Raw genomic sequence first — 12,570 nt, 5'->3', positions numbered from 1 at the left:
GTGGCACTAACTCGAAGAGACAGGATCCCTACCTACGTCAGAGGCTCACAGGCGTGGGAGGGCCCACAGACGTGACACAGGTGTCACACAAAGGCACGTGGGCTCCGTGTAACAGGGGGATCCACCTCGTCCGACTGGGCAGGCTTCCCTGAGGGGGTTGTCGCTGGGGTGTCTGGGGGGGCTATCTACGCAGAGGAAGCAGAAGGCGGGGCGGGGCGCCGCATAGGTTGGGGAGGGAGGAGACCGAGAGCCTGGGAGAGGCTGGTGAGCAGCCGTGTTAAAACATGTACACGACTGTCCATAGCAGTGCTCTTCACAGCAGCCAAAAAAGGGGAAACACCCAAATGTCCATCAACTGGTAAATGGACAGACAATATCCGTACCAGAGTATCACGTGGCAGTAATGCTACCGTGTGCATGAGCCTCAAAAGTACGACGCACAGTGAAAGAAACCTGACACGGACATGTGTTCTGGACCTGTCCAGAAAAGGTTAATCTGGAGGGACAGAGAGTAGGATCGGTGCTTGTCCGGTGGGGACGCCAGTGGGGACTGACACAGGGACTGACCACTAAAGGTGTGAGGCTTCTCGGATCGTGGGGAGGGGTTTACAACTCCGTAAATGTCTTTACAATCGCTGAATTACACACGTAAAACTGGTACATTCTGTGGTCTGTCAAAGTACTGCAATAAAGTTGTTCTTAAAAATTAGGCCTTCCTCCCCAAAGCAAGGATTTAATTAGCAAAGGGACGGGTCAGCGTGGTGGATCACGTCACGGTCCACCTCCTCAGCTGGGGAAGGCGTCTGTGTTCCCGCCTCACCGAAGCCCCGCGGAGCCGAAGGAAGTCACGGAGCCTGCTCCCAGCCCCGGCCGGCCGTTCTGCATTCCAGCGCGGCGGGAGGGGAGGGCGCTCCGGGGAGATATAGGAGAAGCACTCAAAGCAAGCCCAAACCAACCCCACGAACCCAGGCAAGACAGCAAGGCCCCCAGTGGAGCCCCGGGGGAGAGCTGAACCCTGAAACGTCCACGCAGCTTGTCACCCGCTATCCCTGCGGCGAGAGCTGGCTGAGACACGCAGGTGTGTGGCTCTAAAGACCAAAGTGGAAAAGCTGCACCTCATCTCCAGCCAACTGTGATCCTACAGGAAGGTGGCTTGGGGGCTCTAGACCTTCGGATTTTATCTCAAAGGGAAACCTGATAAGTACACATAAATAAATGGACGTAAAGACTATCTCCTGAGAGCTAAACACAGCCTCGATTTTTATCAAAATTCCTTTCTTTTGAAATCAACTTTATTAAGGCATAGTTTATATGGAAGAAAATGTCCCCTCTGTTGTGCAGTCTGATGGGTTCTGGAGATTGTATCCTGCCAAGTAGCTATACTTCCATTCAAGGTCTAGAACATTCTCGCCGTCCCAGAAGGCTCCGTAGGGTCCTTCTGCATAAATCCTCCTCCCACATTCAGGCAACCACTGGTCTGCTTTGTATCATCACAAATTAGTTTGCCTGTTTAGGATCTCATTGGATGGAATCAGGCAGTCTGTACTTCCCGGGGTCTGGCTTCTTCCTCTCGGCTTCCTTCTCTCAGCACAACAGTATTTCTGAAGTCCACCTCTGTCGCGCGGAGCAGTCCTCCAGTGGAGAGAGGTTCCACCGTTTATTATCTGCTCACCAGCTGCTGGACGTCTGGGTCATTTGCAGTCTGAAGCTACTACACGGCTAACGACAGCGCCTTGAATGTCCCTGCACAAATCTGTGAGGACGTGTAACCTCATCGTCCTTGCGTACTTCGGAGAGGAAAGGCTGTGTCACTGTGCTGACCAGAGGGAATGTCTTTGAGGTCCATTCAGAGACGGTCTCCTCTGATCTGACCCAGCTCCCTGTTTCTACAGATGGGAGAGAACCACAGAGCCAGAGCTGGAGCCAGAGGGCAGGGCTCCTGCGCACACTCCACCGGACCACGCCACCTCCTCCCCGGGGCCGAGCACACTCCTACAAGTTTATGATTAACTGCCTCCCTAGGGTCACGAAAACCGGCCCCATCTGAAGTAGGTCACACGCAACCACGTCCCTCTCCACCGTGTCCCTGGTGGCAGCACCCCTCCTCGGATGTGGCACAAAGCAAATATCTCAGCCACACTCATTTCCCTTCTAAAAAGCTCTCATGATGCTTCTCAGACTTTTCCTCAAACACTCTGAAGAGAAAGCGAAGCAAGGATTAAGTTCCTTCTTGGATTAGTAGGGTCCTGAGGAACTCTCTCTCGGGGAGGGTCTCCGAATAGATGCTGTCTTTCCTCATGGTCACCAGACTATAACCTGACTCATTGAAGCCCGCAGGCTTTAGGCTACGAGGAAGATGATGTGACTTGTCACAATAATTTCTGTTTATTTGCAAATCAGTATTTGAATTACATTTAAGATGTCATTGTTGTCACTAAGAGTTGACTTGGAGGGGGCTGGAGGTGTTCTCAAATTCCAACACACCACCTGCGGCTACTACCCCCGGGGTAGCACCACGAGGAGAGAGCCCTCTGGCCTCTAAGGCAGCCTCTGTCTGAGCTCCCACAGGAACACCTGCTGCAAGCCAGCAACAGAACTGCAGCCCTGGGGCGCCTGGCGGATCAGCAGGTTAAGCACCCGCCTTTGGCTCGGGTCATGATCCTGGAGTCCTGGAGTCCTGGGTTCCTGGGACCAAGCCCGAGTTGGGCTTCCTGCTCAGCAGGGTTTACTTGTCCCTTCCCTCTGCCCCTCCTCCCCACCCCGACTTGTGCCCCTTGCTATCCCTATTAGAGAGAGAGAGAGAGCGCACGCGCGAGCATAAACAGGGGAGAAAGGCAGAGGGAGCAGTAGGCTGATACGGGACTCAATCCAGGACGCCGAGATTTCAGGGCCCCGAGATCATGACCTGAGCCGAAAGCAGATGCTTAACCAAGCCACCCCGGTGCCCCAATAAACAAAATCTTAAAAAAAAAGGGGGGGGGGACTGTCCTTCTCTAAGTGGAGAAGGTGGCCCCAGTGGTCCCTGGGTGCCTCTGGACCTCTGCATGTATCATACCTCCCCTTAGCCTTCCTCCTTTGTCCCTGGTTTAGTGACCCTCCCCTTTTCCTCCTCCTTTAAGTCTGGAGGTGAACAGAAGGTATTGTCTAGCCCCTACTTAGTCTGCCTGTGTTCTCTGGTAAGGGCCACTGAAAGAGGGAAAAAAAAAAAAGAAAAAGAAACTACCCACTCTTAATCCCAACTTAGAACTAAAAAGGGTATTATTTACCAGACGGAAATACTTCTCTTTAAATCCAAACACCTGATCCTTGGGCCATGGGAATGACAATGGTCTTAGCATCAAGGCCAAAATGGATTCTCTTTTTGTGCATCCGGTAAGTGCTTAAAATCTGATGAAATTTTTATCTTCGTATTTGCAGTGTTAATTTCTTGTCAGCTTTTTATCTTCCCTAGAGTTTTCAATTGTGTTTCTTCTTCTTGCTGATAAAAAAAATGATGTGCCTTCATATCATCAAGTTTCTCAAACGTACTACTCATGAAGTTCACTGCAATTCTTTCATTCATTCCTGCAGACGAGACAATTGACTGGAGCCCTCCTCCATTCATCTGTTCTTAACCTGGCTCAGTTGGTCTGCAATACGGCTGTCATTCTGGGACTTCTCTGCTCTCCTGGGATAGAGTCACTGTTTTCTAGATTCAGGGCTTTTTTGTTTTTAGCCCCTCATTTAGCCAGATAACATCTTCAAGTAACTTTTATTTGTTTGTTTGTTTATTTGTTTATTTATTTATTTATATATATAGATATATATATTTTTTTTTTCCAAGTAACTTTCTAAGAGAAGACACATGAGGGAAAATCTTTCTGCCCTTTTACGTCTGAAAATGTTTTGGGCTTTTTTTTGCTTTCAAACTTAATTGTATCTTAATCAAATAGAAAATTCTAGGTTCACAACTAAGGAGTTGCTGATGTGGTCTGGTAGAGAGTACTCCAGGCTGGAACTCAGGATCCTCATCGTCCAGCTCTAGCTCTGCCTGAATGATTCTCTCCATCTGTAAAACTAGGTGGTAAGGTCAGATCATAGGCAGTGGCAGGCTCTGAATTGGCCCTCAAAGACGTTCTGTGCGGCCAGCATCGTGACCATCTCCTGGGTATTTACTCATGACAGACAAAAAGATACGTTTTACACAGAGTTGTACAAGAATTTTTGTGATTGCTTCATTCATAATAGCTCCAAACTGGAAATAACCCAAATGTCTGTCTATTATGGTGTGGGTCACCTTCACTCATCCTGCTCTGCTCTTAGTAGGTCCTTTCGATCTGAAGTCTCATATTTTTCAGGTCAAGTATACAAGGAAAGTTGGGGCACTGCTGTGGGTACAAGGCCTGGAAGCCACAATGACCAGGTCAAGAGGACCATGAGAAATGAGAATGTAGAAGACCCAGGGCTTGGGGTACGGGGTGCATGGAGGGAATTATGGCACTTCTGCTGACACGAGGCCTGGAGCGCACCAGTGTCCCTACTGGGAGGGTCACACCAAAGTGGTCACCAGATCCAGGCTGGGGCTGTGAGGCTGCCCAGGGACTGTCTACTCTGGGGCAGGGCACGACCAGATGGCCCCACCCATGTGCCCTGCTGACAGAGTGCACAGTTAAGAGCAAGAAAAAGCAAATGCAGCCACAAGAAGCCTCCTTCCTGCAGTGGCTCTCCAGTGCCCTGGCACCGGCAAAGCTTAGCGTCATGTTCACTAGGGGAAACCGTGGAGAGTCCAGTCCTTTACTGCGCAGCCGGTGGCTGACGGTGAAGTGAGAGCTGAGAGGCAGTACCTGGTACCAAGCACACTTTCTAAAAGCCTTTTTTTGTCCTCTTCTCTTATGGTCTCTTTTTCACAGCATTCTGTCCTCTCTGCCACGGATGCAGCAAGTTCTTGAATTTTTCTGTGGAAGCTAATTTAAATTTTTAGACTTCTATTCCTATTTCTAACGTAATTTCTATTGCTTCATTCATAGTCAGTTTTTCCGTTAATGTGTCTTGCTATTCTTTTTCACGCTGCTGGTTTTCCTTGTCAGTCTGAAGAGCTTTACTGCTCACTCATACTTACTTAGAAAGGAGTGTGACTATTCCAGTAGCTGGTGGGGTCTCTTCCGCTGCGGTGGTAGCATGTCCTTTCCACAGCGGGTCTCTTCCCCGAGGAGGAGGTCCACCTGGGAGACTCTGGGCCCATGGTGGGGAGCGTGGGCTGGCACTTCAGGGGGACTTAGCAGGGGTAGCCTATCAACAGGCTGTACCCCCCAAATACACAACCCAAGAGGGCTTTACACCACAGTGGCAGCACCGCACCAGCAGCCCTATGTTTCTCCAGATACTCCTTCAGCGTCTGCAGCCAAGGAGTTGATGATTTTCACCAGAGGATGAAAACCCAGGCACCACCTGTTCACACTGGTCGGTGTCTGTGGAATACCATTGTCCCGAGTATTTAGTTTTTATTTTCAAGATGAAGCTGCAGCCCACTGCATTTTTCAGTTCTCCACTTCGCTCCCATCCTTCAGTTCACTGCCTGCCCTGAGCTCAGAGCTTCTGTGGGGTCTTAAGAGCAAGTTACCGCTTACTTTTCCTGCAGCATTCATGGAGCAAATTCCAGGGGCAGCTTCCTTCTGATTTCATTTGTCACCACCCTTCCATCTGTGCTCCACCTTCTAGAAATGTGTTGAAATCTCTTGTGTGCTGATGAGCCTCTCCCCCCACTCCCCCACCATCAAGAGTTTGTATTTTTCTGCACTCTGGCATATGTCTACCACCTTGTTTTCTCTTGTTGCCTTTTTTAAAGTAAGTTCTACGCCCAACATGGGGTTCAAACTCCCAACCCTGAGATCATGAGTCACAGGCTCTACTGAGTCAGCCAGGCATCTCAAATGTCTACCACCTCGAGTTGGAGCCATCTTCAAAAATTTCATATTGCTCTATCTTGAGTCAATGAAATGGCCTTTCAAACAAGTCAAGATTTTACTAGCCTAACAATTTCAGAAGGAAGAATTTTTTTAAAAATTATCAGAATCTCTTACCAAAATGCCAAACCTAGATTTCTTTTATTTGTATTTTTTAGTAATCTCAATGTGGGGGTTAAACTCACAATCCCAAGATTAAGCGTTACATGCTCTTCAAACTGAGACAGCCAGGCACCCCCCTCCCCCCCCGATCTAGATTTTACTCCACTTACCTGATCTAACTGTTAAAACAAAACCAAGGCCCAAACCTAACCTATAGTAACAGCCAGGGCTGAAGATCATTTGCCCAATTGGGGGTGGAGAGAAGTTCAGCTACAGGAGCACTGACTTCAGCCCCTTGGTTAGAGGTGCAGAAAGCTTACCCTGGGGTTTGGTGACCATCCCTGGTGGGCAGATGGGGTGGGGGATACAGCGGGCACAGGAGTTGGTGGCTGAGGTGGCACAGAACATGCCAGGCCGACATTCACAGACGCGAGAGGAGTTCCAGGTGCAAGGAGTCTTCTCCACCAGGTCATCTAAGGGACAGAGAAGGGTCATGAGGATGGATCTGGAATGACAAGGGCAGGGGGTCCAGAGAACCCCCAGGAGGGCAGAGACGCATTTGCCCAGAAGCAAACACGCATGTGACTGTTCTGTTGAGCAGATCTTTTGGCATGCTCCGAACAGGCCGAGTGAAAGAAGGCCAAAAAAAAAAAAAAAACAAAACAAAAAAAAGCATACTATATGATAATACTGATAGAAAATGCTAGGAAGTGCAAACACTTCCACAGCGACAGAAAGCAGAATGATTGCCTGGGAATGGAGGCAGGGTGTGCACACCGGTGGGAGAGAGGATAAGGAACACAAGCAAACTTTCTGGGGAGATCATTCATCATTTTCCTTGATTGTGGTGATGGTTTCACAGCTGCGCACGTCAAAATGTACCACGTGGCACACTTTTCACATGTGCATTGCACTGCACGGCAATCATACTGCATTAAACGTGTTAAAAGAAAATAATCCAGAGGGCAGGGTGAGCGGGCATGGGTAAAGATGAAGCCACACTGACCATGACTTGACAATTCTTCAAAACTGGGTGAAGTCCATGACCATTCCTGATTCTACTTCTGAATTTGTTTGAAATTTTCAATAACGGGGCTCCTGGTGGCTCAGTCCGTTAAACGTCTGCCTTTGGCTCAGGTCCTGGGACCGAGTCCCATATCGGGCTCTCTGCTCAGTGGGGAGTCTGCTTCTCCCCTGCCCCTCACCCCATTCGTGCTCTCTCAAATGAATAAAATCTTATTAAAAAAAAAAAAAAAGAGGGATCCCTGGGTGGCGCAGCGGTTTAGCGCCTGCCTTTGGCCCGGGGCACGATCCTGGAGACCCGGGATCGAATCCCATGTCGGGCTCCCGGTGCATGGAGCCTGCTTCTCCCTCTGCCTGTGTCTCTGCCTCTCTCTCTCTCTCTCTATCATAAATAAATGAAAATTTAAAAAAAATTTCCAATGATAAAAAGGGTTTTTTCCCCAAAATAAAAGAAATATTAGAGGTTTTATTTAAAAAAAAAAAACTACTACAGTAATGCACTTATATGTGCTTGGGAATATTTTATGTGCTCTAAATGGGTGAAAAATAGAGTCACCACGTTAGTAGATAAGACAAATGTGACTTGCTCAGGAGGACTTCTCTCAGTCAGCAGGATACTTAAGAGACCTCAAATGGTAAAGGACCTCACAGCCTCTTCCTGAAACCTCCAGAGAGAGTGGGACCTGGGGAGGATTTGGGGAATTTGCGTGGAGGGCAAGAGTGAGCTCAACAGTGAGAGAGAGGACATGGGACAGTGACAGCTATTATCAGGATTATAGCTAGTAATATCATCAAGTGTGCGCAGGGCAGTATTAATACCACGGAGTGGGGAGGACACCCGCGTGGATCAGTCAGTTAAGCAGCTGACCCTTGGTTTCAGCTCAGGTCATGATCTCAGGGACGTGGGATCAAGCCCCATGTGGGGCTCTGCCCTCAGTAGGGAGTCTGCTTCAGATGTTCTCCCTCTCCTCCTCCTTCCCCCACTCCACGCGCACACACACACACACACACACACACACACACTCTCTCTCTCTCTCTAAATAAATAAAAATTATTAAAAACATCTTGAGAGCAAGCAAGGCGGTAGCAATACCACCAAGTGCATGGGGTACCATTCTTAGCCCTCTGCCCAGATTAACCTAGTTTAACCTATTTAATTCCTACAACAGCTCTCTGAGAGAATGCTATTACCATGCCCATTGCAGATGAAGAAACTGAGGCACAGAGACGTGAAGAAACGTGCTAGTGTTTCTAAGCTGCAAACTGGTAGAGCCAAGATTCGAACCAAAGCTCCTAGGCTCCAGAGTCTGCTCTTACCCCCGTAGCCTACCGACCGCTGCGCAGGACTTTCGCCCTTTCAGCTGAAGGACTTCTCGGACCCAGAGCCACCTCTTGTGTCTCTATCTGACCTGGTGGCTACGACAGATTGCATTTTTTTCCCCAAAAATGGCCAGAACAGCATTTCCAGCCCTCTGCCACTTGCCCATCGAGAAGCCTGATTCCTCGCCTTCCACGGACTCTGGTGGGATTCGTGACTGCCTCAAGAGGCACAAACTGGCGCAAGTCACGCCGTGTGACTTCAGAGGTAGGTTCAGAGAAGGGACAGGGCTTGTCTGCACCCCTGCCCCATCCTTGGGGTCCAGCGCCAGGCCTTGGGGATGCCCCACGTGAGCCACACAGAGGCTGACACAAAGAGCAACTGAAGCCCCCGCAGCAGCAGGCACCAGCCCCGGCCCCATGAATGGAAATGCTTTCAGAGGATTCCCACCTCCGTCTTCACATTTTCCAGCTGAAACCCCAGACCCGTGGAGCAGAGAGCGGCCGCTCCACAGCACCGCGTCTGGACTCTGACCCGTGGAACCCTTCAGTACAGTGAATGGCTTGTTTCTTGCCACCAAGTTTTAGACAACTTGCTACGTGGCTTAGTACCTGGAACGGTGGCCTTAGCGACAACAAGCAGCGTTCTTTCTCTGGCCTCGACTTCAGCTAGGATGAGAAAGCAACCTTGGACAAGGACATGTAGTCCCAGTTCCCCCCTCTGGTGGCCTCTGTGAGCGGGCTGGGACCGCGACCAGCCAGGGCCGTCTGGGGCCTGGCTGCTTCCCTTACCCTGCGTGGCCCTCACAGACGTCACGGGGCGGCTGGTGGTGCTGTGAGGCTGTGGTGAGCTGGCCGCGTACACAGCAGTCACCCGGTAAGTGCCTGTCTGCAGCACGTTCTAGGGGACAGTGCAGTGTGACCAGAGCCCAGAACCTCCACGTTTAAACTCCAGCCCTGCTGCTCTCCAGGCCTCCTGGCCTGTGTGAGGCCTCCCGTTCCCCTCTGTACGATGGGGATAATCATAAGCTACGCACCCCAAGACAGCTATGCAAAACGGTGAGACCAGTTTGGAACGGGTAGATGGTAACGAAGGTTTCCTTGCAAGAGTGAGCAAATGGAGCTCTCTGAGAGGCGGTCACCACCACCAAAGCCCCGCAGTCAACAGTGGGACTCAGTAAAGGCCAACTGCTCAGAGACATCAGTGAGGCGAGCTAGGCTCCCGAGGGCTGTGCAGCCCCAGGACGAACTTGGGGTTCCCCACCCCAGATCCTCAGCCAAGAACCCCTGCTCCCAGGAAGCTGCCCCTGGACGGGAGCCCCAGGCCCTCACCTCCAGAGCAGCTCACACAGGCCTTGCAGCGGCCGTCCCGGTCCAGGTAGTAGTCGGGCTCACACTGCTTCCCGCAGTCAGAGGACCCCTGTGGGCACAGCTGCTGCGCGGTCAGCCCTGGGGAAGGAAGCAGAGAAGCTCCAGGCCGGGCCACCAGCCCACCTCCGCACCCACTCACCACCCCCCGGCTCCATGGCCGGCTCCTGAACTCCACACATGTTGCATCAATCTTTCAAAGTCCTGAGCCCAGAGAGGGAAGGAATGTGCCTAAAGCCACAGAGGACAAGGCACTAACTGTCCCTGATTTCAGTCTCTTCCCTCTGCGGCCGGTGCGGCCACCATGCCCTCTCCCCGGCCTCACTGCTATGTCAAAACCCGGGGTGGGGGCAATTTCCCTCTGAGATCAGACGTGAGGCAAGGATGCCTACTGGCCCCAATATCTGTTTGGGGTGGCACCGGGGGACCAGGCAACGCGGGAAGGCAAGGAAAAGAGTGAGAGTAGCAGGGCCCGGAGAGGAAGACGTCAGGCTCTCATGGATAGACGGCGTCGTTAGGTGCACAGACAACCCCAAAGAATCGGCGGATCTGTTATTAGGACTAACAAGGGAGGTTAGCAAGGTGCTTGGATGTAATGCTATCACATCAAAATCAACTGAGCGTCTACATGTTTGGGCTGAACCATAGGAAGCTGCTACCCTGACAGGTGAGGCGGCCACACACTGGCTGTTCACGTGGTTCAAAACAAGACCAACAATGAAGAGTTAGAACACAAAACACAGAAGGAAGAATACCATTCCCACCATCATCAGAAACATTGCCACAGAGCTGTAACTTTCTCTACACAGAAAATAGCACAATGTTACTGAGAGAAGTTGTTCAAGCGGGCCTGAGCAAAAATAAGTACATAAAAATAAAGGAGATCTAAAGAAACGTAGGGCTTTCCCACATACTGGATGCTGTAAAGATATGGATTCTCTCTAAACCGGTCTACAGATTTGATGCAATCCCAATCAAAATCCCAAAAGGATGTTTTATGGAATATGAAAAGCTGATTCTAAAGTGGATGTAGAAATGCAAATAACCAGGACACCCAGGTGGCTCAGGGGTGGAGCGTCTGCCTTCTGCTCAGGGCATAACCCCGGGGTCCTGGGATCGAGTCCCACATCAGGCTCCTGCATGGAGCCTGTTTCTCCCTCTGCCTGTGTCTTTGCCTTTCTCTGTGTGTGCCTCCCATGAATAAAATCTTTAGGAAAAAAAAAAAAAAAAGAAACGCAGACGACCAGGAAGAGTCAGTCCCATGTTGAAGAACAAAAGTGCAGGAGTTGTTCAACCATCCACAGTGACTTAAGGAAAAACTACAGGATTGGAGACAGGATGGCATCCACACGGACTAGATGAAAGACCAACGCAACAGAACATCAAGCCCAGGATCAGACCCGGGCACCTACACACCTTTGGCTCACCACAGAGATGGCATGTAAAACAGTGGGGAAAGGATAGTTTGCTAAAAGGTGCTGGTTCGACTGGACATCCAGGTGGACACTTTCAACACAGCCGCTGCTTCACACTGCACACGAAAGCCAAGGCAGACAGCGGATCTAAGCGTGAAAGGCAAAATGGTAATGATTCTAGAAAAGAAGTGCAGATGTCTTTGAGACTTGAGTGGAGGAAAAGATATGAAGCAGTCCATAAAAAGCACCGGCCACAAAGAGAGATGGATCTGTGTAACTATATTAAAATTTTTTAAGATTTTATTTACTGGGGATCCCTGGGTGGCGCAGCGGTTTAGCGCCTGCCTTTGGCCCAGGCTGCGATCCTGGAGACCTGGGATCGAGTCCCACGTTGGGCTCCCGGTGCATGGAGCCTGCTTCTCCTTCTGCCTGTGTCTCTGCCTCTCTCTCTCTCTCTCTGTGTGACTATCATAAATAAATAAAAATTAAAAAAAAAGATTTTATTTACTTATTTGAGAGAGAGAGAGTGCGCGCGTGAAGGCCGGGAGCAGAGGGAGAGGGAGGGAGAGAAGCAGACTCCACACTGAGCAGGGAGCCTGGTGCACGACTGGATCCCAGGACCCTGAAATCATGACCTGAGCTGAAGGCAGATGCTTAACCGACCGAGCCCCCCAGGCCCAGTGACCACGTTAAAATTAAGAGCATCTCTTTAGGGGCACCTGGGTGGCTCAGTGAGCTGAGCGTCGGACCCCTGATGTCAGCTCAGATGGAGAATTCTCTCCCAGTCCCCTCACTCACACATGTGCACACGTGCTCTCAGATAAAGTTTTAAAAATAAATAAAAAGACAGCATCTCTTTGGCAAAGACACCATAAAGGGAACGAGAAGGCAAGCCACCGGGTGGAAGGAGGGCTTCTGGACTCCGCTACAGGAGGAAGGGCTCAAACCCAGCATCCTAAGAAGTCTTAATAAGAAGTCAACTAAGAACACAAACCCCAGAGAAATGAAAGCGCACAGTCACACAAAGACTTGTTTTCTCATTATTCATTACAGCCAAAAAAGAGGAAACCACCCAAATATCCAAAAAGTACTAAATAAACAACGTGTGGTATCACCCACCACGGAAGGCTACTCAGGAACAAACAGGAGTGAAGGGGGGGCCCGTCCGTCGTCAAGGGACTCAGGAGGACGTCAAACCGACACCTGCTCCCTCGCAGGCACCTCAGCGTCCGGCACACAGGCGGCCGTGGAACGAATGACCTCTTCCATTATCTACTCTGTCCCTCAAAGCCTTCAGCCCCAAGAGACCTCGAGACCCTCTCCTCCCCGGACCGAGAAAGACCACAGCCCAGAGCCCCCTGCCCGGATGCCACACGCAGGTCCACCCACCGAGACACTGTTGC

General features: G+C 50.6%; 1 protein-coding gene across 1 annotated transcript in view; it reads right to left on the bottom strand.

Annotated features, from left to right (window-relative positions):
• The window catches only part of TNFRSF8 (TNF receptor superfamily member 8), a 40,089-nt gene that overhangs the window by 16,804 nt on the left and 10,715 nt on the right, over positions 1-12,570 (bottom strand). Inside the window, exons 4-5 of the mRNA XM_055331707.1 lie at positions 9,717-9,919; positions 6,365-6,517 (exon numbers count right to left, since the gene is read on the bottom strand). Coding sequence (XP_055187682.1) covers positions 6,365-6,517; positions 9,717-9,919 — 356 coding nt within the window. The remainder of the gene's footprint in view (positions 1-6,364; positions 6,518-9,716; positions 9,920-12,570) is intronic.

Source organism: Nyctereutes procyonoides, unplaced genomic scaffold (assembly GCF_905146905.1).
Source record: "Nyctereutes procyonoides isolate TBG_1078 unplaced genomic scaffold, NYPRO_anot_genome, whole genome shotgun sequence".
Lineage (NCBI taxonomy): Eukaryota > Metazoa > Chordata > Mammalia > Carnivora > Canidae > Nyctereutes > Nyctereutes procyonoides.
Note: the sequence above shows the minus strand (reverse complement) of the source record. Positions and strands in the feature narration are given on the sequence as shown.